Source organism: Harpia harpyja, chromosome 14, assembly GCF_026419915.1.
Source record: "Harpia harpyja isolate bHarHar1 chromosome 14, bHarHar1 primary haplotype, whole genome shotgun sequence".
Taxonomy (NCBI): domain Eukaryota; kingdom Metazoa; phylum Chordata; class Aves; order Accipitriformes; family Accipitridae; genus Harpia; species Harpia harpyja.
In genome coordinates this window covers 31,454,466-31,481,536 of record NC_068953.1, presented here as the reverse complement: position 1 = coordinate 31,481,536, position 27,071 = coordinate 31,454,466, and the positions used below count along the sequence as shown (strand labels likewise).

Below are 27,071 nucleotides of genomic sequence, written 5' to 3'. Positions count from 1 at the left end.
CTAGAAGTAATTTGAACCTCTCCTTCCAACAGGCTTTGCTTTGCATTTACTACCTTTGGCAAATTTCATCTACCCTTGAGTTGCCCAAATGCCTTTTAACTTCAGCCCTAGTGATATTTTCTTCAGTACTCTGATTATTTTTATCTGCAAACTATGTACCTTACTATTAATAATCTGCAAAAGCAGGTGAACCAAGATATCGATTGCTAGTCACAGTAATGAAGGGGCATCTTGCTATTAACCCCTTTCCAGGGAGAATTATCCATTTATTTCCAGTCTTTTTATCTTATCTCTTAACCACTTTTTAATCCATGGCAGGACTTTATCTTTCACCATATGGTTACTAACTTTCCTTAATAGCCTCTTGCTAAGGACTTTATCATCAAAAGCCCTTTTAAAGTCTAAATAAATTATATCCACTGATTCATCTCGGCTCCTCATTTGACTAACTATCTTCCAAGAAATCTCACAGGTTTACAGAGATAAATGACAAAAGATGAGTTCAGTGGTCCATATCATAAATTCTTAGTCAGATCCTGCATAAAGTCACATTTCTTCTTTTACAGTTTTGTAGCTATCTTTCCTAAGACTGAACTGTAACATTTCACTATTTATTTTTTGGAAATTGTTTAATTCTCTCCACTTCTAAAAAATCACAACTTTTTATCTCTTTGGGTTTTTTTTAAAGAGTAGAACTTGCTCTCTGAAACAAGTAACCAAAACATCAACTTTAGTTCAGCTGAAAGAAATGAGCGACAAAAAATGCATTTATACAGAGACAACATTATAAGGAAGCTATATCAATATAAGTACAGATGTGTAAAGGTTTAAAAAAAAATCCTCAGGAAGTTGCAGTTCTGTGCAGTCCTCTAGTGAGGAATCCTCAGACAAGTGCTGGCATTCCTACTCAAGTACAAATATGTGCATAAATAGCTATGTGAAGACTTACTACTAAGTATTATATTGAGCAAGTTGAAGTCTAAAAAAACGATTGCCATCTAAGGACCCAATCATTCATTACTTTTGTGCTCGCTCAAATGAATAGAGAAATTCCAGTTCAGACTGCATACACCTAACTGTTTTTTCTCCAAAAAAACAAGTTCCATATTTCAGATTTTGTCTAAAAATGTATTTCTACTGACAAGCATTTTCTGTTACCTTTAATAGCAATCTACCTTTGTGACATGAATGCAACACATCAATTTTAAGTTATGCAGTGTAACTAAGCTTTAGGAACACTTCATTACTAAAAGTACGATATGTGAAGCCACATCAAAGCCTTGCTGCAATAGCATTGCTGAAATAGTCTCCAACTGACAAAAGAAAAAAAGGACTTCATTCTTGTTCACTTGGAAGTCAGTTCCTTTCCCAGAGAGCCTAGTGAACTAGATTTTTACCTTATGACTTGAAACATAATACATTCCAGCTTTGCTGGACTGAAGTGGGAAAATACTTCAGAGCAGAGAACCATCCGCATCAAATTCTGTGACCCAAATGAAAATGTTTAAGCTCAGCTCAATCTCGGTTGAGCTCAGCTGGAGGTTAAAACACGAGGATGGCACTGACCACTAGAGTATATAGACCTTAATCTGTGAGGGATTCGTAGGTAATGAAGGCTTTGAATTGAATTCAGAATCTAAAGGGATGCTGGTGGGACAGCTGTGGAGAGGCCTACAGCAGGTGTTGTGGTTACAAAAAGGATTTGCTAATTTCTATGTGGATTTCCGGTATGCCCCTATTTAAAATAAGTGAGTTACAAAAATCCATTTGGAAAGTCACAAAGACGTAGGAAGTGTTGCACAGAAGAACAGGCTGCATCCTCTTTGCTGAACTTGGATGGGAAGGGGATGCCAGGGAGACACTGTCCTCTTACCATGCTCTTATCATCTAGCAGTGATTACACAAAATCCCTCAGTTTTGACTCAGAAACTATCAGAAGGTGCCTTTCCCTACAGAAATTCCAAACACACATATTTACACAGGTAAAGGCTTCACTCTAAAGTAAGACTGATTTATTTCCAAAGCAGAGCTATTTACTATTTCAGGTAAATACAGGCATTATTTGACTGTCATATAAAAGTTGATTTTATCCTCTTGTGAATAGGTCAGCATGCCTTAAATTTGGCCTCAAGAGACTAGAGCTGGTCAGAACCTCAGGTCTACATTTAGCGTGAAATAGATCTCTCCAATTGGAAGGTCCTTACAGGTCTGTGCTGCGCCATTGTTCTCTCATGCTTCAGTGGGAAAGACACCACTTAATACATCATCATCATCACTGCCCCCACCACCCTGGTATATCCTTAGTGGCTTTTGTGCAATTCCTGATGCCTCAGCTTTTGAAAACTGGAAGAATTGAGATTCGTTAGCATTTGGGATTTCTTCCCCTGGCCCTACAACACATACTAAATTTTGGCCAGAAATATAATCTACTTTGGTACAGCCAAATTAAGATCCCCCCCCAAATGAGCAGCCATTTCTGGAAATATCTTCAGTTTCCCTTTTATGTCTTTTCATAGCCAGGTTGTTTTCAGAATCCACTGCCTCTCCCACAGCCTGTATTTGCTTATTTATTTAACTTAGGCTTCTCTTGGATGTTTTATTTGTGTTACCTTTTTGGTATTTTTCTTCAGAATATTTAGTAGCAATTTTTAATTTTTATTTTGTGTTTTGCAGCCTTTTAAAGTTAGCACTTCGTTTCTTTCTTTTGGCCTACATTTCCTCTTGTATCTTCCTGCTTAGCCACCCCATTTATTTTCTTGCTTGTGCTTCCCGTTTTTAGCCTTCGGAATGCAAATCTTCTTTGACTCTTTCACATTCTTAAGCCTCCATGCTGATTCTATGGATTTTAATTTCCTAGCTTCAAGCAGGGAGTTTCTAAGTTACTTCCTCTTTCAAAAAAAATCCGCTTCTTGAAGTTTAATATCCCAGAGAGTAGGGCTTCTTCATGTGTTTCTCTCCTGCAATGAAGCTGAAATTATTTATGTGGTAACCATTTCTCAGGGCTTCAGACACAATTTTTAGTCCTTGACAGGACTATGCCAAATGTTGTTTAGATTAGGATACAGACAACTCCATGTTCTCTAGACGCTATCTCAATGCAGCTCTCACTGAACTAATATGCAGTTTTGTACAAGTCTTACTGCCTTCATATTCTTTTTTCCACTTCAGTGCCACTTCAGTTGCTTTTACCCAGAAGTCAGTACTTCACTCCTGCTATTATCCTTCATGACCTACACCACCTCTATATCCATGGGTCTACATAATGTGTTATGTTTCTCTTCCAAGAAATATCCATGCAATTCCTTGCACACAGAGCTAGTCCCCCCTCTCTGCAGCTTGGCCTGTCCTCCCCACATGGCTTATAGCTAGAAATCATGGTATGCCTCTGATAATTCTCATCCCCTTATGCTAAAAAAATGCTAGTTTTTTCCCCTCTCCGTGATACAGTCAGGATCACCCATTTTCACGCTTAAGATTTTTTTTATGCTGGTTTATAGGCACTTGAACTTTTATTTCCTAACTATAAGATGATCTAGATGAAAATTGTGATCTAGTTAGTTGAAAAACCCTGTAAAGTCTTTTCAGCTCAGCCACTAAAGCATTTCACATGATGTTGCACCTCACTCTTATTTACCACTCTGCTAGGGTAAAAGGTCCTTAAAATAGACATTAGTTTTAAACTGGCTTTAATACTTCTTTACACTGTCAAATTGATTTGAGAAGGCATTTACGTAACTGCCAGTTGGATACATAGATTATTTTTTTTTTAAAGACCCACTTCATTTTGTTGTTTGAAGCATATTTGGAATTTATTTTAAATGTTCTTTGCATCCAGGCATAAAAGCACTGTCCTGATTCCACTGGGTATTTTTAAAACTTACCAGTATACCATAACATATGCATTTTACATTTGCTTATGTGGGGTTTTTTTCAGCTGTAATACGAATAGTTTAAGTTTATTCTTGAGTAGTTAGAAACTACCAAGAAATTACCACCTGCCCTTCCCAATCAAGGGGGTTTTTCTATTCTCTCCAATTTCTTCAGTTGTGATGTATGGTTGCAGCGACACTGTACCAGAATGGCCTGCACGGACCTTGAGAAACATGCACACGTGTTTTTCAGGACATCTGGCTAAGCCTTCAGCCCCTTTTCCATCAGTGCTTGATGTTTTGTTGGTCTTCCTCTTTTTGTCCTTATCACACTTTCTTTACCACAGCTACTTAACAGCCTCTTCTGTCTTTTGTGAAGTCTATGGGATGCTGTTTTCCTGAGAGGTGAGAATCAAGCTCTGCTTTCTCACTTGCCCATCCGAAATTGTGATACCAGACTAACACTAAATGGGGTAGCTGTGCTGATGATGACCTAGTCTTGGTGGTCCAACCCTTTGACAGTGATTTTAAAATCCATTTGTTACATTACTAAAGACATTTTTAGCTAGCATCGCTCAACTGCAAGTGTTAATATTCCGCTCCTTCCATCAAAGCTTTTAGAAAGCATTAATTGATTCAATCTCACTGTAAAACTGGTGACAAGGCTCCTTCACAGATGGGGGAGTTTAAATTTGTGGGAGTGTAACCATGACTAACTCAGACAGTAGGTCAGTGTCAGAGGCAGGATCTCTTGCTAAACCAGCCCGACTGCTAAAAGATAAAACCTCTTTTTCTGTACGTACTATTCTGGGAGAGGGAAATACAGATGAATTTCAGAGCTAGTGTTTACATGTGGATGCATGTCTACAATTCTATATGGTATTAATTGCACACTTTTCTGTGCACTCACCTATACACTCGCACACAGTATCGATGAAAAGACCCCTTTCTTTGCATTCTTTGCTTGCTTTCTGTGTCACTTTATCAGTTGTCGTCTCTGTTGTTATTCCCTTGAGCATTGTCTGGCAGGCAGTGCCCTCCTTGCTGGAACAGCTGTATAATGAGTTCAAATGAAGCTGGAGGTTGAGGTGTTGCTCCCCTCTGTACTTTTCTGTTTGGAGGAGGAGTATTTCCATTGGTGCAGTGCAGTGACAGTACTGGAAGTCCAGGTTGTTGTCTCTGGTATTGTTTCTATTCGCTTTTCAAAGGTTTTATTTTAGTAAGGTGCTCCAACATGGAGAGAGAAGGCAGGCCCTGCTATTGAGAAGACAACCAGGAGCCCAGTGCAGAACATGCCCAGCAACTGGTGCAGCACAGCTCTTCCTCCCATCAGCCAAGACAATTGTTTTTAATGTTTGGATTCTAGCTGAAACACAAATGTGTTCATGTTCTTCCTCTCTGTCTCAGTTAATTTCTCTCTTTGAGGGAGCAACAGGACAAATCCTTGATAACTTATTTCCTGGTTAGAAGCCTTTACCTGCTTTCCTAGTGGTTCCCTGTGACTGGGAACCTTTGTAGTCAGCTCTTCCAGCTGTTTGCCTAAATGGTCTTCAGGGAGACTAAAAGCAGTGAACCTGGAATAACAACATTTGACTTCAACTAGGTCCCAGGAGAATTTAGTTATTACTTAATGGATTGAATTGGCGACATACCTTATACCAGATAACTGCCAAAGGTTGCATGAAATTAACCTTCACAAATGGCTAGTTATTGGTATATTCCTTGCAGAAAGCTGGGCATTGGGTGACATATGTTCATTGTAATTAATATTGTTTTTCATACCTTTACATGCCAATAGTATTTGCAATGTCTGGGTGAAAAATTTCACAGATTAAAGTCTTGATGGTGATTTTAGCCATTTAGTGATCATGTGTCATTGTGTTCACTATACTGAGCATAAATCCTGTCTTGTAAACAGCAGGGAGACTAATGAGGTTTGCCCACATTCTGGTATCATTACAAGGGGTTCCTGCAGAGAAAAAGGGAATTTGGTTAGAAAGGCGAAAAGAAACATGAATTTTAAAGGAAATGGAGGCGGGGGGGGGAATCTCAGGACTGCCTATATGAACATTTGTTTTTAAGGAAGGCTTTTTATTAACAAGGCTTATAATGTACTTTGCTTATTTAAGGAAATCTCAGTATAGCTAGGTTTTGTTTTTGCCGTAGTCCATGTTTTTAATGCTGTATGTTTGGCAAAAGTTGAGGGTCATGTTTTTAATTTGCACACTCAAAATTATTAGTCTGCTTCTACTTAAAGGTAAATAGAAGAGCTCATTTTTCATGCAGGCCTACATCTCTATACAGAATAGCTTGCCAGTCACATATAAAAATGTTAAACTCTGTCAAATATTGGCATTATTTTGCTATACCCTGAAGTGTTTTATTTGCTTGGGACTGTAATCAGCTCTTGCAAGAACGCTTCACATCCAATTTTAGTCTTAGCACCACAGTGTACTTTGGGGTGTAAATTTGTCAGGTATCCAAGCACAGCATGCTACTTTGACAGCTTAAGCCCAGTTCTCCCCAATCAGCCTTATGAATACTAAGAAGTAGAAAGACCTGTTCCAGTTTGGTATAGGTAAAGTCGATGGCTTATCAACAGAAAGAACTGGAGGAGAAATCAGAATTGAACTCTGCGGAAAGGGGATCTAGCTAAAGGTTTCTTCTCTCCAGAAGAGTATTCTAAAATAAATAAATCAGTATTTCCCAAGACTTTTTATTGAAAAGAATTTCCAGCCAGAGAGATTTCATTGCAGCATTGAATGAGAGGAGAGGTGTTGGGTTCCTTTGCATCTTCTTGAAGAGCAAAGAGAGTTTATAAATCAGACTTCTGGGAATTGTTATCTCACAGCTTCTTCTAACAAACACAACAATTTGTTTTAAAGGCTTTCACCAAAGATGTCATAAGTGGTAATCCCTACGTTGTAAGTGGGTACTTAATGTGATTTAACTTAACGCTGATGATGCAAAGCTATTCTCCCCCAAAGGCCATTAAGAACATCCAATTTTCTGGTAGACTAACACTCCTGCTTACTATCGTAGAGATAAGTGACTGTTTAACCGGGACAATAAGGAAGTTTCAAACCAATGCCACAAAACTGGGTGGCCACAAAACTGGTCTTTGTGAAAGCTCAGACTTTGAATGCAAATGTCACAAGCTGGATTGTTTGGGGGGTTTTTTTGGAGTAGTCTGAATTTCTGTATGTACAGACATGTACATACAAGCACTTTCGATCACCTTAATGAGCATACTGGTGAATATCATTATTTATGATATTAGTAAGTATGGTCTAGGTAGAAAAGGGCCAGTGCAAGTCATTTATGTAAATGAAGTAGAAACTGATAAATACTGAGTCTTACTTCATGTTGCCCTAAATGCAGATAATTCTAACAGTTTATCCAAGATAATGCTTCTCATACTGCATGTTTATTTGTTTGTTTGACAGTTTGTGGATTCTGTATGTGCAGAATGACATGAAAGGAAATGTCACTGGCATCATTTAGCAAAACATGCTAACAGTAATATCTGAAAATACTCAGGATGCAAAGTAGAAGTGAAGGCAAACTTTCCAGGAGCTTAAGGCTGCTCACTTGGGTCTAATACAGAGTTAGCACTTTGCAGGTCAGTGGCTCTGCTATTTGTCTCTGACCTAACAGATCTGGAGTTCTTCACATCAAACCCAAGTCTTGCTGAGCTGAGATCAAACGTGTTAAGGTAAGGATCTTGCCAGTGATTTATCGTGCCAGGGAGGGTGATCAGGCCATAAGGGGCCACTGCAAATGAAGTTGACATTCCAGTAATTTCTCATGTGTAGTTATAAGGTAGTTTTCTCAGAGCTTTTAAGTCAAAATAAATTTGCCCATTTTATTTTTCTGTGTTGCCTATAGTGTCTGAAAGCCAGTTAGGAGTATTTATTTATGCAGCATAGCTAATTTCAAAGTAAGAACTTGCTCTCTGGTGATGAACACTTAAAATGACAGTTACCTACAAGTGATGATCTGCTAGATTCTTTTAAATGGCAGAACATGTTTCCCATGTACAAATAAATAGATCACGCTGTTTTAGGTCATGCATAATGAGCACACAAGACTTGCAATACACAAATGATGCAAAACACAGGAAAACTATACAGACTAATACTTGTCTTATTTGTACAAACCCCTCCTCATTCCCACCATTTCAAATGAGTGCTTGTGGAAGGGTTTCCAGGATCAAGTTCTTAATAGCCACAACTTCATTAAAGCCCAGTGACAGGCCAATAATTGATTCTGTAAACAAATACTCCCTCCTCTCCACTCTTGACTTAATGGATTTTTAGAAATCTTTCATTATTTCATTTTTTTAAGTTGCAGTAAGTGACATCAAGGATCATACTCCATAAAAAATACTGCCATCCTTACCCAAATCATTCAGTGATGGCTTTTCTTTGTTATTAGTAGAAATGTACAGCATACTTAATTTTTTAGTCACCTGGGCTTCAGAAACAATGTTTTCTGATGCAGTTAAGCAAGACAGTAAATGTTCTTCTCCAGCAATTAGAGAGCCTCACAAGTGAAAGGATAAGTAAAGCTTAGGAGCTTAGTTTCTTAGGAATACATGAAGTACTATCTGAGCTATGGGAAACTGTTATTGCTCCTGTATTGTGCTACTAACAGCAGATAAATTCTTCATTAACTGAAAAAAAAGTAGAAATTACTTTGAGGAAAGCCTTTATGCGTTGTAAGTAAAGTTTCTTCCCGCAGGTTTAATAAGGCAGCTAAAAGGAGTAAAATGTTTGTGGTGGGTATAGTTCAACAGACAATACAATCTGAAGTTTCTTCTCTTTAGATTAATTTTCTTGAACAACCAGGCACAAAATAATCCCTTTAATGAGACTGAATTGAAATAACTGATGCGATATCAGCATGTGGCACAGTGAGAAACTAAAATAGAAAAGAGTATCATCACAGTTTGGCAGCCTGGGTTTTGTGCAGGAAATACTTGGTGGGGGGAGGAGGAAAGTAAGCATGCTACCGCATGTTGTTAAGACTTATTTAATCTTCTTAACTAATTACTCACACTTCCTAATTCAAAATCATACAAACAAAGACGTTTAGATAAGCTGGGAGTTTTTTCAAATGGGTGCCCCTACAGCTTAGAAAATAAACATGACAGGTTTCCCCTGTCTGATGTGCTGCCATTTGCAAAAGAACAGACCCAACTCCCAGAAAGACAGAAGACTAATTAAGACAGGAAGACAGGCAGGTCAAGCATTTGGTGTGAGGGATTTGGGACATAGGGGAGAAAAAATCATGTTACATTCCACTTTCACAGCAGACTGACAGGAGGCTTCAATCCCTTTCTCCAATTCCATTTGCTGCTCAGAGACCCTGGATTCCCTCCGTTTCTCCTCCCAGTCATGCCCATTTCCTAGCATACCATTCCCCAAACCTATACTGTGAGCTGGCTCTGTGGGGGACTCGCTGTATCCACCTTTAGGCACCTAAACAAGATGTCTAGATGAGTGGGCCAGTGCAGCAGCCACTGGTGAGACAGGCCCTTATGGGGGGGTGGGCAGAGATGGGGGTGGCTGAGCCCACCTGAGGCGCAGGTCCTGCCCTGAGGGAGTGCTGCTCCCTCTCCTCCCACCCCACGGGGACTGGAAGGAGGCTGAGCTTCTGCATTAGATGCCACCATTATGTGCTAGATCATATGATTTCCACACTGAAATGTCACTGAGACCTTGATATATTCACCTATTTTAAATGCTTCGCTTCTGATACAAAAAAAGTCCACTGATGTCAAGGACTGTTTTTGATTTCAGTAGGATTGGCTCAGGCCTTGCTACTAGTTACATCCAGAGAAGCTGAACGCTCTAGTCTTCTCATCTGGACATGTACCCTTGGCACAGGACTCAGGTTGCGTAAGCATAAGTCTACTAGATTTCAACGTAGTGCTGTGCTGACAGCGAAACCAGAGCAGCCTCATTCACTTATGCATTTTATTTCTGATTCCACTTTTTTGATCCTCCTGCTGTAGTATGTTTGTAAATGTTTAAAATTTTCCAGCCCTCTCAGTACACTCTGAAGTTTGGACTCTAGATTTCTTGAATGAAATTGCAAGCTTGGGTTTATGAAGGAAACCCCCATTTATGGTAGACCATGTCTAAAAGCCATGATGTTATCCTTCTGGCTCTGAGGTCCAAATGAGTTTTAAAAAAAAACCTGAACACCCCCAAACACACACAGCTTTAGAAAAGAGTTCTTCTTCCTTTTCAATTTTTTTTTTTTTTGGAGGTGGGGAGGGTGTCAGGGAAGGAGCCAGGACAACCCAGCAGCCAAAGAAGAAAAATAAAAATTAACATGTTCTGCTTTTGTTTGGCCCTCACAGACTTCACAGGCTCTAGAGCAGGTGTCAAGTTTCCAGTGAAACAGCTTTGTCTCCCAGTACAAACATCCCTCTGGAGGCTGTTACCATTGCTTCCTTTTCATCAATGGGGTCCTGATTCAGCTCCCGCTGAAACCAGTTGGATTTTTCCTTTTATTTTACTGTGGGTGGGACCAGACCTCTAGTGACTGAACTATAATGAACGACATGGTAACCATTTCTGTTTGTATGCTCAAGCCAGCCAGCCTGCCTTGATTTATGTAGGTGTATCGTTTGAAAGCGATGCAGTTGTTGGCACTGCCCAGTGAAAGGCTCATTCGTGGATTGCCTTGAGAAGCAGGATTGTGCACGGAGAATGGGGAGGTTGGCCTCAAAGTCTGTGGCCTGTTACTTGTGATTTGTGAACTGCCAGCAAGGAGCAGTGACTCTTGCTGTTCATGTGAACGATCCCCTTCTCAAAGTAAAACAGCACTGCGGATCAATTGCTGGCCAGTCAGCAATCAGTCTGCTGGGGTTGGCTTTTGCTTTCCTAGTGCCTACTTATAAACCAGGTTTTCGTTGATTCCATAGCCAGCTGTTGGTTTCCAGTCACTCCCAGGAGTGCCCCACAACACACTCTGGCTAGAATGTGAGAGATTTATTGTATCAAGACAGCCATAAAAGTGAGGGAAAACAAAGCCTGAGAAAATAAACAAGCTGCACCTCTGATTGGCAATCCCTTCTACTTCATTCCCTTACAATTGTACTAATCATTAGGACTCCTGAAATGTTTCCAAAGGAGAGGAAATGAAGTTGCTGAGATGGGAAAGGATATGAAATTTCCTGACCAGACTGAGGCACAGGTGCCCGGTATCTGTGATGTTATGCAGTATTTACCAAGGGAAATGCTGCTGCTGGATTTTTTGCATGCCTCTAAAATTGTTGTATGTCCCGTCCCGTCCCGTCCCCCCCCCCCCCAAAAAAAAGTGCCATTATGTATTTCTTAATGTCTCCAGCAATAAGAAGATGCTGAGGGCTGAACAGCTGTGATTCTTCCATAAAGTACTTTGGCATCTGATGCCCCCTCCCCCATCTTTTCAGATTTAATGTCAAAGGATCTCTAAGGAGAAAGTGACATATGAAAAAAAGATCTTTGATGGAATGAAACTATAACCAGCTACTAAATCAATTGAGTTAGGAAATTCCCATTCCTTCCTCCATTCATCCAGAACCTTATCTCCTGTGGGAAGCCATTATTATTTGGACGTTAAAATCCCCTTCCTGTACCAAAAAACATTTCTGGAGCTGCAACAGCACAAAAACATTGTTTATTAAATCCATGGGAAAATAATTCCACCTCCAAAGAGCTGAATGCTAGGCCGCTGTCTGTCCACTGGCTGAAGTTCTTACTTATACAGCTGGGGAGCCTGAAGAAAATGTCTGATGACATCACCACTAAGCAATATCAAATTAAGAATGTAGATCATCATTTCACTCACACATCATTTAAGAACATTTTCAAGAAAGGAAATGAAAAGTTACGTTGTTGCCACCTGTGTTGATTACTCTTATGAATTAAAGGAGCCCATATTACTTTTTTTCTATACGTTTTAATGGAAGACAATACAAAAAAGAGAGGCAGTGAGCACACAGAAATCCCCAGTGAATTTAAAAACCAGTTCCATTTTCCAAATCCAGGGCTAGCCCCTGGGTGAATGTCAGAGGGAACGTGTAGTGCCACGAAACCAAATCTCATTCAACTAAGAGCTGCAAAGAAGGTATTAGTTCTGTGCTGCATTTTAATTAATTCTATTTATACACACCTGCACACAGATAGTTGTTTTGTACTTCCTCACTGGTAAGTAGTGATGAAAACACAAAATCCTATCCGTTTTCTCCCTGCTTTAAATTTTGCTACTACTGCATTGCAGATTAGATTGTTCAGCCTGGTTTTGTACACATCGCTTTCTCTCTAAATACTTACCACTCCAATTACCTGCATGGTTTGAAATGAACATTAAGTTGCTAATTATTAGTAAGCCAACTGGGACAGATGGCTACTTAAACAAGATATTGTAGTTGTTTATTTGCAAAGCTTAATTTGCTTTGCTTTATGCTAAAAACATTTCCTCTTGGCTTGATTTCGAAACTGATGAGCATCCAAAAATGCCATTGAATTTGGTGCATAATGCTTTTGAAATGCAGGTGTTATGCAAAATGCAATATATGATTTCCTTCCAACTGCATGTCAGCAGAGTCTCAAAGTAACTTGCATTTTTACATGATAACTTTGAATTTTACTTTTCCTTTGTATACTTTTTTGTATGATATGGTATCTCAAAGGCTCTGAACAGTCATGTACCCTGTAGGATGGGTCAGATTGCTTCCTTGATTAGTCCTATGGAACTCTGTCAACAGCGGCTGTATGTAATTAACCACAGGCAGAATTTGAACCTAGCAAATATGTGGTGGGACCATTATCTTGCAAACTTCTGTCTAAAGCTCTATGAGAACATGGGTGTGTGAGGAAGAAGTTAGTGTCAGTACCAGGAGGGATGTGCCTGTTCTTTTAGGAAAATGCCATGCCCTCTCCATCTTTCATTTGGAAAGGAATGGAAATTATCAAGAGACCTTTATGATGAGATCTCACGAGAATGATGACACTCCAAGGGCACATTCACAGGGGCAACTGGGAGCCTCCAACTGCACCTATTACACTGTAAGTCCTGTTTGAAACTTCCCCATCCCACACACATACACCCCTCACCCACCCGCTACCTCAGCTGCTGCCCTGTTCTGCATGTTGCCTTAGGTGGCATTGCTGGTGAACAAACAGTATTCAGTTTCCTCCTTAGACCACTGTATACCAACTACAGCCAGATTCCTCACTTTTACAAGAGGCATTGTCTGCTTTGCCAGTTGGGTTTGTTCTTGGCCAAATCACTGTACTGACAGGGACACCTAAGTAAAACAGGAAGGTTTGCCTTTTCTCTTCCTGCTCTGACATTACTGCAGTTACTGGCTCTACTGAGAGTATATGGCAAACTGAATGTTCATGTGTTCCAAAATTTTTCAAGCGGTCTTCTCTTTGCATTTTGGCAGTTTTGTTGATAGCACCCAACAGGCCAGATTATTTAACTACTCACAATACTGCATAGCAAATACGTGACATACTATATACTTTTTCTTTTCCTTACTGCAAATCACAAAAGGGAACACTAGGACTCAAACAAAAACAAATTACCTCAGTAACTCCTGGAAAACTCAAGTGGTTAATCAGTTACCTTTTATTTACATATATATGCTTAATGCTGAATTAAGCTGTAAAAACCAAAGGCTGATTTACAGCCCCAGTCAGCCTTAATTAACATTGATTCCAGGGGAATAGTAAATGTGAATAGCCTTCACAATTGAGGTTGAACAATGAACTCACTGGGTGTTGTCCAATTTGTAGCATGATTTACGTGGAAGCAAGCCCTTCTTTTTTCTAGGGTTACCCCTTTTTCATCTGGTGTTTAGGATGGGCTATATATAATCCATAGATAGGAACATTTGCTGTCAAATATTCTCCCTGATTTAGAGTTAGCCTTTACCATGGTCACTATAAATAAGGCAGAAAAAAACCCAATTTGAGGCTTTGCAGGGATTCCTTGTTCTTACAATGTGTCATCGCTTGTCCATTTCATGGCATTTTTACGAAGTGGCCATAATGAAAGTCAGATTAAATGTACAGGATATATATGTTTAATCAACAGCCATTGGAGTCAGTAGTGCTGGAAGAGTTATAAAAGCCCCTGTGAATGCAAATTTATTGCAAAAGAATCTGCGTCTTGGTGGTAGGAATATCTGCTGAATGGTACTACCTGACACAGAACACCTAAAACTTTCAAAAGTGAATTATTTAAGTGTAAGGTTTTGCTTGTAAAGCCGCCAGCTGCTGGATTTCAAGACTTGAAACTGTTCCAAAACATGGGACTAGGTACTTTATTTGTGCACTAGAGTAAATGCTCTGATTTTACTGCCAATTTAAATGTGCTCAGTTTACAGTAATGAGCTTGTATAGGCAATACCTTGTTTATAGAAAGTGGAACAGGAAGAAACTAACATTAACCATTAACAGTAGCAATTTCTCTTGCCTTCAACTCTAACTTTATGCCAAATAGATCCTTCCCATGTCCTATCTGAAATATTTGCTATTACTGTGCTGCTTCTAAATCTGTGGGATAAATGGAGCGTTCAATAAAATAATACACCTTATAGTTCCAGTCAACATGAATTGCAACACTCTTTTGTAATTCCAAGGCGCTATTTCTTATTCCTATGGTGAAATGTATTTTAAGAACAAATACGTACCCTGTGATAATAGGTGTTCATCCCAGCAGAATGTAGTTAACATTTTTTAAACTTTTTAAAAAAGAACAGACCACTTCTATAAGGGAAGAGTACTAAATTGTGGTTGCCACTGCTTCTCAGGTTCTTGTACTCAACCTAACCGTTTTATTCTTTCAAGACAGATCACATGAGGAACCTATGCGTTTATGTATATACTGTAACCTTAAACAAACATCCTTACATCTCCTTTGGCTATCTGCTCCTGAAGCTGCAAGCTTTTCTCCCTTCCTCTCCCTCCTCAGTGCACCCCGCCACATGCTGAGCATGGAGTTAACTCCACTGAACTCAGTGGAAAAGATGACAGCAAAATCCTTCTTCCATACAGGTCACAGATCTCAGAGATTCTTTGTTTCACTTACAGTCTAAAAAGTGACAATGATACACCGGAGGATTTTGGCTTATGGTGTTAGTCACTAGAGATCATACTGGTGATTCTGTCATTATCTTATTTTGGCTGGGTTAGCTCCAAAATGACCTAACGGGGACCAGTACTTCAGTTTGCAAAGCAGTGTAATCACTGAGCAGGAAGACACCACCCATGGTCTGAGGAGCTTACAGTCCAAGGACATGAACAGGTTCAAGATAAATACAGTGTGCAAAGAAAGCGATAGATGAGTAATGGTGCAGTAGGTCCTGGGTTCAGCTGCCTCTGAAAATGAAAACAAAAACGGGGTGAAAGTAAAGGATGGACTCTGAAATGGATGGAAGGGCACACAGCAAAGTGGCTGAGGCTAGAGGCACAGGGAAGATGAGGAAACACGATGGAAACACACCCATAAAAGCAAAAGCATATGTAATTGTTGGTTTCTATGCACAGTTGTTACATTGCCAGGGTCTTTTCCAGGCAGGCACAGGTTCCTTCTGCCCATGTCCTCAGTCAGCTGGACATGAGTCAGCTCTGAACCAGAAGCTATGTCACTGCAGTTAGCGTGGCACTGAGCCTGAGCTAATAAGCCCTGCTGAGAAGAACACAGCTACAATGGCTTCCATTTGGCTTGGAGAATAGGTTGAGCAAGCTCACGTCTGGTAACAGAAAACTCACATATGCATTCATATGCAAATATGAGTGTGCAATTTCTTTACTTTAAAATGCACAGGCACACCAGTGTGCCCACCATGTTCTTTTCTTTTACGGACACTTCATACCCTTTGGTGTTGCAACTGTTCCTCTTGAGCTTTCTGACTGTATTTTCTCTTGGCTGCTTGTTTTGCTAGAACAGTGTTGGGTTTTTTTTCCCAGCTCAGTTTCTTCTCATCAATTTATAACTAGCTCTCTACTTGTTTCCCTCCTTCCTTACAGATATGTTAAAACTTTGGTGATGCTCTTTCCTTAAACACCCAGCATTTTGATGCTTACGCTTTTTTTGCCATCAAACAACTTGTAAACACTTGAGTTAGAGTAAGTTTTAAACTATTTAGTTGGCAGGCTGGTGCAGCTATCCTCATTGTACTATTCCAAGCCTAAAAAATCAGCAGCTGATCTATAATCATATCATACTATTCTTTGACTAGAAAAGACAGGTATTACATTCCATTCATTTCCACGTGAAAAACATGTAAATTTTTTGTCCTGGTTTTACCACATCAAACTTTGCTATAAAGAAAGCAAACAAAAAAGGAACCAACAACCTGACACCATTTAAGCGAAATCCTTACGTGCGAACTGTCTTCCATTGTCTCCCTGAACTCATCTGGCTGACCTGAGCCACGTACCAGTACAAATGTAACAGCTTCTTTATTGCATGGTAGTAAGACAGCAGAAAGTGCAAGATTAAAGAGGTGGCAAACTACTACTCTGGACATGTTGTTTGTGATGTTTAGTCTGCCTAATCAGTGGGACAGATTTTTGTTCTGGCATCTGTGGTGGTTCTGTGAGGAAACTGGACTGGTATAATTCGTTCTTGTTCCGTAGCCACGGTCTAAAAAGATAGGCCAGTTTCTACCACCTGAGTATCTCTGGAACTGAGACTCCTGAATCTTTCAAAGGGTCCCTTGGCTTTCTACTCATCCACAGTCATAGGATCTGTATGGGGCATGGGGCTTTGCTTTGCTTTAACCAGAGAAAGGTCCCTGTCTCTATTAACACAGCTTAACCCCTCATGCAAAAAAGGGTGGTGAACATTCCTTCTATCTAGGGGTGAACTCCTGCCTGCAGTGAAGTCAGTGGTAAAATTCCCATTGATTTCAATGAGGCCAGAACCTCCCCTTACACATTTGAAGTTGTATTTCATGGAATACAATGAAAGAACATTGATACCTGAACTCCAAGGAACCCATATCGTGCCTGGATTTTTGAACACTTTCATTCTTAGAAAGATTTCAAGGACAGGAAGAGTCAGAATACCTGGAAAACCTTTCACTCAGTTGTTTTTCTTTCATATTTGCTAATAAATAATTGCATCCTGTTCTTGAAAGTCATTCAGTAGACAATAACTGGCATGTATGCAGCTACCACTAAAAATCTACTTTAAATAAACTCATTTGTCATTACCTCTCTCAAGACAGCTGTTATCAGCACCATTAAAATTCAAATTTGGTTTGCCCATGACAATTAAAATTATGTCAACACTGAGAGAATTTAACATTTTCCATTGTTCCAAGCAGATAAGCAAGTTAATTCTGTGCTGCAAGCCATCACTGTAGCCATAATCAACTGACTGTGTATTGAAGAACTGTGATGTTTGAGATTATTCAGCCTTCACTGGGTTGTATCAGTGACCAAATGTTTACTTACTGAATTGAATGATTACTCCAAATCCTTGTCTTGTCTCCAGCAGTTTCAAGGCTTTTTGTCTGATACAGGTATTTCTTTTTTTAGTTTATTTGTTACAGTTTTTGAACCAAATCGAATGTCAACCAAGTTATTTAGAGTTTGATGTTGCTTCTATAGTGACACTGCCACAGAATACAGAAACACATCAGGGGCTGACCCTTCGCCTGAACTCTTGAAAACCATAATTTTCACAGGCATAAATAAGTTTCAACTCTTTTGTATTAGAATCTGCAGCCTTTCCTAGGAGTTTGTTGTTATATACATCACTGTTTGTTCATGCAGGAGGACTGATGACTTTTTTTCCTTTTCTAGATTTTCATCAATAATGAGTGGCAAAATTCTGAAAGTGGGAGAATATTCCCAGTATATAATCCAGCAACAGGAGAGCAGATCTGTGAGATCCAGGAAGCTGACAAGGTAACACATCCCATGAATGGGTAGAAATGCATAAATAGATCAAAGCAACAGGTCCAGAATAGCACTGTTGGACAGTTCTTTCATTAATCACAGTTCCAAGACCCATCACGTGACTAAGGTTGTACAGTAGCGAATTTCATAAGCCTGGTAATATTATTTACCTCAGTGCCTTTGGTTTTTTTCTTCCTTCTTGACAGATTGATACGGACAAAGCAGTGAGGGCAGCTCGCCTTGCTTTTTCTCTAGGTTCAGTCTGGAGGAGAATGGATGCATCAGAAAGAGGCCATCTTTTGGATAAGCTTGCAGACTTGGTCGAAAGAGACAGGGCAATTCTTGCTGTAAGTGGCACATGAAAATTAACAGTCAAATCACCTGTCAGTTTTACATTCTGAGAGAAACTCAGTTCATAAATGTGTTAATATGAATTATATTTTAAAACTACACTCATCTTGATGGCTAAGATGGCTGACTGTCTACTTAAGACCTGATCCAAAGCTCACAAAAGTCAACGAGATTCTTCCAATTGACTCAAATGAGCTTTAAATTGGACATCAGACAAATGAATGGGTGTGCAGACACATGTATGCCTGTTTTGCATGCTTGTAACTTTTCTAAAATAAAAAATGGAAGACTGAGTGAAGTGATTTGTGCAGATATTAATGAAATGGCAGATAAAATGCTTACTGACACTCAACTGGTAACATGAATTCTGGGTACTGCACTATTTCGCTCACGTTTGAAGCCATCTAAACGGTGGCATTGTTAATGTTGTTTTCCGCATGTCAAGTGCTTTGAACTAAGCTGGTGAACATCTTAATTCCAGCTTTGTCAACACTTAAATCATCTTACCACCAGTGTATACTGTAAAATCGCCACAGGGAGAAGGAAGTGCACAGCAAATCAAGTTTACTCTGCCTGTCATTTGATTTTTATTTCTAGAGCCAAGTTCTTTACTGAATTGCACTGCAGGCAATGCCATTAATTGCTCTTGGGGATATAAGTCAGTGCAGAATTAGGCCTCCATTCTTCTCTACAGAAACTCATTTGATGGTTGGTGTGTTACACATGGGTGTACTTTGCCCATTCTTAACGATTTCTATTAGACAGCTATTGAGAATGAGTTAAGCTACTCAACATCTTAGGATATTGTATTGGATTCTTTTTGCTAAATGATCTTAGGAACCCCTAAGAGGATAGCTTATAAGATACTTTTAAAAACAGGAATATTAACTTAAAAATAAGGACATTAGCTTGTTAATTTATGAGCTTCCCTAGAGGAGAATTTGTTTATTTGATGGCAATAAATAAACTGGCTGTACAGTATAGATATCTCAGACCTCAGCAGGAGTCTTGGCAGCCATATAGAGAAATTTTTATATTCACATCAATTATATAAAGAGGGATATGTCCATTCTTCTCTTTATGGATTCACATCATTAATATGGGGTTACAAGGAGCCCCTTCTCAGCTGTTATCATTAACATAACAGAACCTAGCTTGACAGGCATTTTTATTTTGGCTCCTGATTAAAGCAATTTAGCATTTATGTATCTGGACCAAATACAGTGGCTATTAGGTCCAAAATACACACAGGCACATGTACATGCATGTGGACACACACACAAACCCACAAGACAGACACATAAACACGCGCGCACAAACGTTCTTACAATCATAGTCATTCCAGAAGACTCCAGAAGTAACCAGATTTTTTTTAAGGAAAATGTTTTTTGTTCACATTTGCAAAAAGAAGTAACAAAGGGGATCAGATAGTTGTTCTGAACCTTCTGGGTTAAGACTATGCCAAGGTGTAACTGGTTGGTCTTGGTTAAAATCTTTGTCATGATTGAAGAGCTGTTAAGACAGTGAATACTTAAGTACAATAGTCTAAAAATGCTACTGTGCTTATATCTCTTAACTCTTTCTTGTCCTCTAGACTATGGAATCACTGAACAGTGGCAAACCTTTCTTGCAAGCTTTCTACGTAGATCTTCAGGGAGTCATAAAAACCCTGAGGTATTATGCCGGTTGGGCAGACAAAATCCATGGAATGACCATTCCTGTAGGTAAGGGGGATTAAAGCACAGGTATGCACCTAAACCTTCTCATGGCCAAACGGCTTAATAGATTACAGCTTTGTGAAAGGTAGAAGAGAACCTTGTTCTGGTCTTCTAGTGTGTAGTATGTTGCTGAAGCAGCTGTTTAAAAGTGAGCAAGGGCTGGACTAGATGACCTGCTATTGTTCTGCCCTACATGCACATCCCAAAGAGTGTTTTGTTTCTTTTGCATGTGTCCATCTGAGAAGGAGATAGCTCAATACCTACATTTAAATATTGTTGCACTTATAAAAATGGATGTGGTATAAGCCTGACAAATACCTTGGAACACATGACAACAGTGTTAGCTGCCTTTTTAAGAAACAGTATGCTTAACGTATTTATATCTTGTTTATATATGTCTTCTTACTGCCTATGCAAATAATTTTACTTGGGACTAACACTGGATCCAAATTCATTTATACTTTGAGTTTGTAATGTTACTATGGAGACCTGTACATATGTATCAGATATATTTTGTTATATATGCTTCTTCAAATTATTCAGTGGGATGAGTTTTATATGGTACGTATGAGATAGATCTTTACGAGTGCTAGGAAATTAGTTATTCTGCTCTTTCTTTTTGCTAAAGAGATAAGAAAAAATCCTTAACATTATTTTTATTTAACAAGTCTCTTCCTCCTGCCCCTCCCTCCCAGCTATTTAACAAATACAAGCTGCATTTTCTGTTGTGAACATACACATTTGCAGTCTGGACTAGATGTACCAACTGCTGTAATTATGCAAAATGGCACATGATAGCAAAGAATGATTTTATGCAGGTGCAGTCATTAAAATAAATGTACTCATCTTTTACCTGCATAAAATAAATCTTTGGAAAAACAGTAAAGAAAATCAACATTTATTCTATGGATTCTTTTTGGCTTTGTGGTGCACACTGTTCATTGAGCATGCATGTTTATTACACTTTACTGGAAACCAGGAAGGCACACTCACAAGTAAATGAATTTTGCTGTTGCCCATCTATTTCCATAAAATTACATTATGTAACACAATATCTGCAGTACACTAGCCTGCCTCTGTACAGCAAAGCACAAAACTATCAAAGTTAGGCAAGCAGATAAATTGAAAATGTGGCCCCAAAATTTTTGGGAGGAAAACAGATCATGCAACTCTTATTGCAGAGTTACTCATCATGGTGTTTCAGCTTGTTAAAATTGCAGTATATACTGACTGATGTTTATCATCACTAGTTTCTTTTCACCAAAGAAATGACAATATTAATATTTCAGGTGTAGACTCCTCTGTAAGAACTCTTGAAGATTTCCACAGTCGTTTAGGCTGAGATCCATAAATCCTGGTTTTGCTGCTTGCACTTCACATTTAAACATGCAAAAGTGCAGAGCACACCATAAATTCATATATTCAGCAAATTTCCTGTTCCCTAATCTCTTTCTCTCTGGTCAGTGAATGCCTCCTTCTTACTCGTTAGCCCCGCAGGTACGTAGAATTTAGGTTAGTCACCAAAAGGCATTGCCAGGTTAGGGAGAATAAATATTCTTTGCTTATTCTTGTCCTCAAGTAGTGTATCAGGTGAAAACCCTGATTTTTTTCAGTGAGGTGGGCTACGCTGGGGGAGAGAAAGGCACATTTTCAGCATGCCTTCCTAAACGCAAACTTCAGTGCTAACACAGTTATCAGTAGTGTAGAATTGTAGGTCCATTCACAGATTTTCAGGGTATCAATTAGTTCTTCCTCTTGGTTTAACACTCCTCTGTATTCCTCTGGTTTCACATCATAAATTTGTCATTCTCATAAAGCTATTTTAGAGCAAGGCCAGTGTTAAACAATGGCGTTCTTTACGTTCGCTTACCATCAGCTCATCAAAGGAAACCAAAGAAAACAACAAAAACAAAATAAAAACCCTATTAAATCTGCTTCTCTTTCTGTTCAGTGTGCTAATAAATCTGAAACCTCCCAATCTTTCATCTGTTCCCGTTGAGGTTTTCTTTTCCTCTAAAATAAAAATAGGCAAGTGATAGAAAAGTAGAAGAAGAACAGTGCGTTTTACAGTCACATTCCTTTTGGTCCCAGAGCTGCTAAAACCTCCAGACTGCCCTTTGCTTGCTCCCATGCGTAAAGCATTGATGATTTAAATTAAAACAGAATGAGGCTAGACTAGAAAATGTTAAACTAATAAACAGAATGCAAGCAAAAATGTATCTTTAAATCAATATATGATATGATACAGCTTAAAGAACCAACTCAGCTCTCCTCACCCACTTGTCTGCTGTCTCCTGCTATATGAGGCATGTGACTATTATGCTTGTTATGCAAATCAAATATCCGGGACAGAGAGTCCTGATGGAAATCTGAGCAAACCCATCTGTGAAAGGTATTGCTGTCCCAAAGTGAGATCCCTGGATAAATGGGGCTTTCTTTCTGATTAAAAAATAAAAATCTTTGGGCCAGGTGCTAAGCAGCTGCAAATTGATCTGGCTCTATTAATATCAGTGAGCACTGAAGAATGCCAGTTTACATCAGCTGAGAATATTAAAAAAACTTTTAAAGACAAATTTTTAGATTGGATGTGGGATCAGACTGTCAGATCCTCTCAGGCAATGTTCTTCTGGCTGCCATCTAGTAGAAGGATAAGAGTAACAATCGTCAGCAATAGCATCTTAGAATAAGTGTCATTAGCATGACTTGTTTAAACTAATCTTAAAACTCTAAAATGTCTTAAAAGTCTCCTATTTAATTTCTGAGCATAGGGGAGCTTTCTATGCTCAATGTTCAGAAAAAGTGATTCATTTCATCAATCTTGAGTTATTTTGCCATGGTAACAGCTTATTTTACATTAGCGACGAGGCGGCTCTTAAATACCTCTTTGGCCTGTCCAGAGGCATCTGAAGCTTCTGAATAACTTCAAGTCACATACATTCACAAAGATACTGTTAGAAAGCAACCTCAGATATCCCATCTTAACAGTAAGTCTGTGGGTGATGAACTTTCGAAGTAGGTGTCAAAAAGGGCAGCTGTTTAGAGCCTAGTGGAAGAAAGCAGGGCAAGCAACTCTGCATGGGAGGTATTGCTCTGCAGAAAGAAAGTTCTGCCTACATTTGGTAGAATTAACCACCATTTGTCTGACTTGGCAAGCAGGTTCAGGTTATCTATAACTTTATGTTATGAAGCACGCAGGCATGTGGCAATGATTATGCAGTGACAATCTAAAGTCAGACAGTGCTAACGTAACTATGTTACTGTTATGTTGTCACCATCCTTCTGGCTGAGAATCCACCTCTCACAGTACTACTGACTACAAGCTGGTATTTTTAGCTGACTCCTCTATGTGCCTCTTGAGCACTTAAGACAGTTATGCTGGTATATACTTCTCTGTATTTTGACTTCCACTTCACTTCTGTCTGGTCTGATGATTATTCCTATGGTCTGTGAACCGCTGCTAGCATCTGTGAAAGATGACCTAGAAAATCAAACTTATCATCTCAATTTGTGAAACAAATATTCTCATCTCCACTGGGAAGTTGTTAAGCATCTAGAGACCAAAATGGTGCAATGACATTTTGTCAGTGCAAAGCAAACCGACTGATCAGCTATTCTTTTCCTCCTTTTCCTGATATGAATCTCTTTTCTCTCTCTCTCTCCCTCCTTTATTTCCTCTGTTCTGTCCCTTGTCTTGGTTGCAGACCTCTGTTACCTTTCTCGTAATTACTCTGTATCTGGCCCCCAGCTGATGTATTAGCTACTCTAGCTCAGGTTTCTGCTGAGCAAATCCTGTAAAGTAGATGTACAGAAATAAGCAGACCTGAAAATAAGTTATTTCTAATCAAATTCAAGTTGAAGTCTTTACTTAAACCCAAGAAGGTTTACGGGTTAACCCATTTATTGTTACCAGATGTATAGTACAGGACATTGAAGCAGGTTCCCGAAATGTACTCCCTGTTGCAAAGTTAGCCCTTTCCCCGATACTAAACAAGGCTGGCTGCAGCTCTGGACTGAATGGGGTAGAGGCCACAGCTGCCTGCATGCTCTCACACCATGTGAAGGAAAGCACATACCCCTGGCATTGGACAGTGACAATGGGAGCAAAAGCACTGTAATCTTCCTTCTTCTTACTCCCTTCCTCCGTCTGACCATTTCCTATCCTGGTAAATCATCTCCTGCAATTGAGCCTAGGTAACCTCATCATTCTCACATACTTAGTTGAAATGATTTTTCTAAGTAAAGAGATTCAAATTTTTCTAGATGACCAAGCACTACAGGCCAAGGGGCACATTCAGCTCATGCCTTTAGTGTAGCCCTTCCTTCAGCTGTGGCCTCACTGAAAACCATTCGACCTAAATTCAGAGGTGGTTTGAGCCTTGGCTAGTTTATGGAGCTACAAGACTCAATTTCAGTACAAAAGTGCTGTAAATGTACTTTGCACAGATGCAGGCCAAAGCTGATGGTTAGACAATACCTTAACTGGTCCCACACAGAGCAGGTCATTTTCCTGCTCTTTATCAACTGGGAAGAAACCTACATCGTATCACAGCATGTATAACCTCAGCATGTACTCCCAGACCACAGGCAAGTGCTGAAGCAGCAACAACCGTGCAGCTTTGTGAAAGAGCATGAACTCCATCAGCCCCCATGGCAGTCACTTATACCAGCTGTGCAAAATGAGCCAGCACAGAAACCTGCCGCTCTGAGCAGGCTGGGCCATGTGAAAGGTTCCCACAGACCACGGGCGTGACCCCAAATCACAGATCTGTTTATTTCACGACCTGACTCAGGCTGCCCTGAGCTCAACAGTGCTTTAGTTAAGGAGTACAGATCTAGCATAGCACTCACTTTAACTAATGATACCTCTCACCCCTGGAGTTTTTTGCCATTTTTGTTCATCAGGACCTTAAAAATAATTACCAGATCAGAGAGTTAATTAAGTAATTCCCTTTAGCCTCATACCATCCTCACCTACTGTTTGTGAATATGCAGCCTGCTTTTCCTGCATCTTTGTTGTTAGGATCTTTCTTACCCCATGTTTTTATTTCTGTCAAAAGTCCAGTGAGAAAAGCCCATAATTTCCAAGTTTCCGGTTACTTGGTTCCTTCAATTTATTTATTCACTTTTACCTTGCTCAAAATGTTTGTGAAAACTTTTCTTATTCTCTGTTGTCTAGCTGCATGCAACTTAAATTAATTACCAATTTAGCCTGCGGCCGTTTCTGATACAGGCCTTGTTCTACAAGTCAGCTATAAGAGCATGGCTGTATGATGACCCCTGTATTCTTCTTACTGTTGTCTTCTGCAGTAAATTATGCTCAATTACACATCAGTCACAGGCTTCCCCTCTTCATTCCACATCTACAGGTTGTGGTATATCATTCCATTACTTCAAACTGCCTGTGTTTTCAATGGAAGATGAGTGAGATGTATGTTACTCTATTATCTCACAGCTGCTTGTATATATACCTTTATATTGCTGTGTTCCAGTCATGCCTTTCAGGAAATTGCCTTTGTGACTCTTCCTTCACTTCTCTCACCCTGAAATCAGCAGAGGCCAGTAAGTGGCTTCCTTGCTACTGCCCTTTTTTGTGCGGTACAGCTTGTCCTCTTTCCCAAGGAACAAAGTAGGTTACTTTCTGATGGGATGCCTGCTTCCTTTGTTCTACAGAAAGAACAATTAGGTTGCTCCTGAACCTAGGTTTCCCATGCTGGCTCATGAAAAAACATTTCCATGACTTCTTTATTTCTTTTACTGCCATCAAAGGGTGATCCTTAGAGCTTTCCCCCCTCTATTTTTTTTTTTTTGTTCTGCCAAGTCAAACTGCACTTGAGAGTAACCATGCTCATCTGTTTCAGATGGAGATTATTTTACGTTTACAAGACACGAACCCATCGGAGTGTGTGGACAGATCATCCCTGTGAGTATCTCTACTAGTGCTTTCTATTTATTTTCATTTGAACCAGCTCTCTTTAAAGACACATAAAACATGGTCCTCAGCTATGTGTGTTTTCCATTACGAAAAAAGCTGAGCTCATATTGTTGACATATCTTTAACAGCCTCCCTGCAAATGCTTATTTGAACATGCTAATAGGGTTTAGGCTCTGTTATTAGGAGTTAAGTTCTCAAGTCATAGAATTCTCATGATTAAAACAAGCAAAGCAAAACACAGTGTTAATATGCTGTCAGTGGTTATGGATGTTCACACAACTTATGGAAAATTGATGCTTTGCTGTGGTAGTCTTCTTATTTAGTTAGTTTTTACTGTGATTTAACAGGCTCCTCAGTTCCTGGGAGAATGTGATGCATTTTAATTCCATTCTTTCCTGCTATTTCTTTTACAAGGCTAGAGGAGAAAAGGAAACTCCAGGAGACATATCATTACAATTAACATTGTGTAGCTAATAAAAGACATGAAATGTTTATTTGTTACGAGAGAGAAACACAGCATTTCATCAAATCTAATACTCCCCCTACACCCCAGTATACATCCTTAATATACTCTTGCTGAACACTGCATGGGAATTACACTGAGAGGCTAACTTTTTCAGAAGAACTAGTTAACTGGCTTTGGCAGAAATTTCAATGGGAGGCTCACATATAGCTATTAAAATATTGTGTGGAAGCTTTTTTCCTTGACAAAGCACTGGGGAACTAATCAGGACATTCTCTGAAATTTTTGTTGATGTTGTTTTTTTGTTTTGTTCATGTTAACCACAAAGCCACTAAACAGCAACATGCAGCAATTCCATTAAAAGAGGAGCAGCCAGAAAAGATTACTTTAACAATGTTAAGCCCTTTTTTCCCTATTTATATTTGTTGTTATTTCATGTCTTTGTTAAGGGGTGGCTATTGTGTTTGGTGCACTGTAGAAACTGAGAAACATGCAAACGACTCAGAGAGTCTGTGGCTACACCCGGCCTGCAAACACCTATGCACTCTCCTAACTTGACTCACGAGTGGTCCTTATGAATGAATTATTCCACCGCTCTGTCCCCATTTTTCAGCCAAGCACATGGACAAGCATTTGCAAAATGACAACACCAACATCTAAGCCAAAGTTGCTGGACATCTCTTAGGCTTGTCTCATTTTGCTTAACTGTTGAAGAAACTTGGCCATGGACTGAAGATCATGCCAAAAGCAGGATTTATTTAGTTTAGATTTGTAAAACTCTTTGTTCAGGGTACCCAGCCATCGACCATACTTATTCAT

At 39.4% G+C, this 27,071-nt stretch overlaps 1 protein-coding gene and 1 long non-coding RNA gene across 4 annotated transcripts in view; one reads left to right on the top strand and one right to left on the bottom strand.

Annotated features, from left to right (window-relative positions):
- Positions 1-27,071, top strand: part of ALDH1A2 (aldehyde dehydrogenase 1 family member A2) — a 60,797-nt gene that overhangs the window by 9,717 nt on the left and 24,009 nt on the right. For all 3 annotated transcript variants that reach the window (XM_052807268.1, XM_052807267.1, XM_052807266.1), the window contains exons 2-5: positions 17,693-17,797; positions 17,995-18,135; positions 19,734-19,863; positions 25,716-25,777. In XM_052807268.1, coding sequence (XP_052663228.1) covers positions 18,061-18,135; positions 19,734-19,863; positions 25,716-25,777 — 267 coding nt within the window. In that variant the 5' untranslated portion in view covers positions 17,693-17,797; positions 17,995-18,060. The remainder of the gene's footprint in view (positions 1-17,692; positions 17,798-17,994; positions 18,136-19,733; positions 19,864-25,715; positions 25,778-27,071) is intronic.
- LOC128150764 (uncharacterized) overlaps positions 18,079-27,071 on the bottom strand; it is a 113,019-nt gene continuing 104,026 nt past the window's right edge. Inside the window, exon 5 of the long non-coding RNA XR_008238166.1 lies at positions 18,079-18,133. This is a non-coding gene — a long non-coding RNA (uncharacterized LOC128150764). The remainder of the gene's footprint in view (positions 18,134-27,071) is intronic.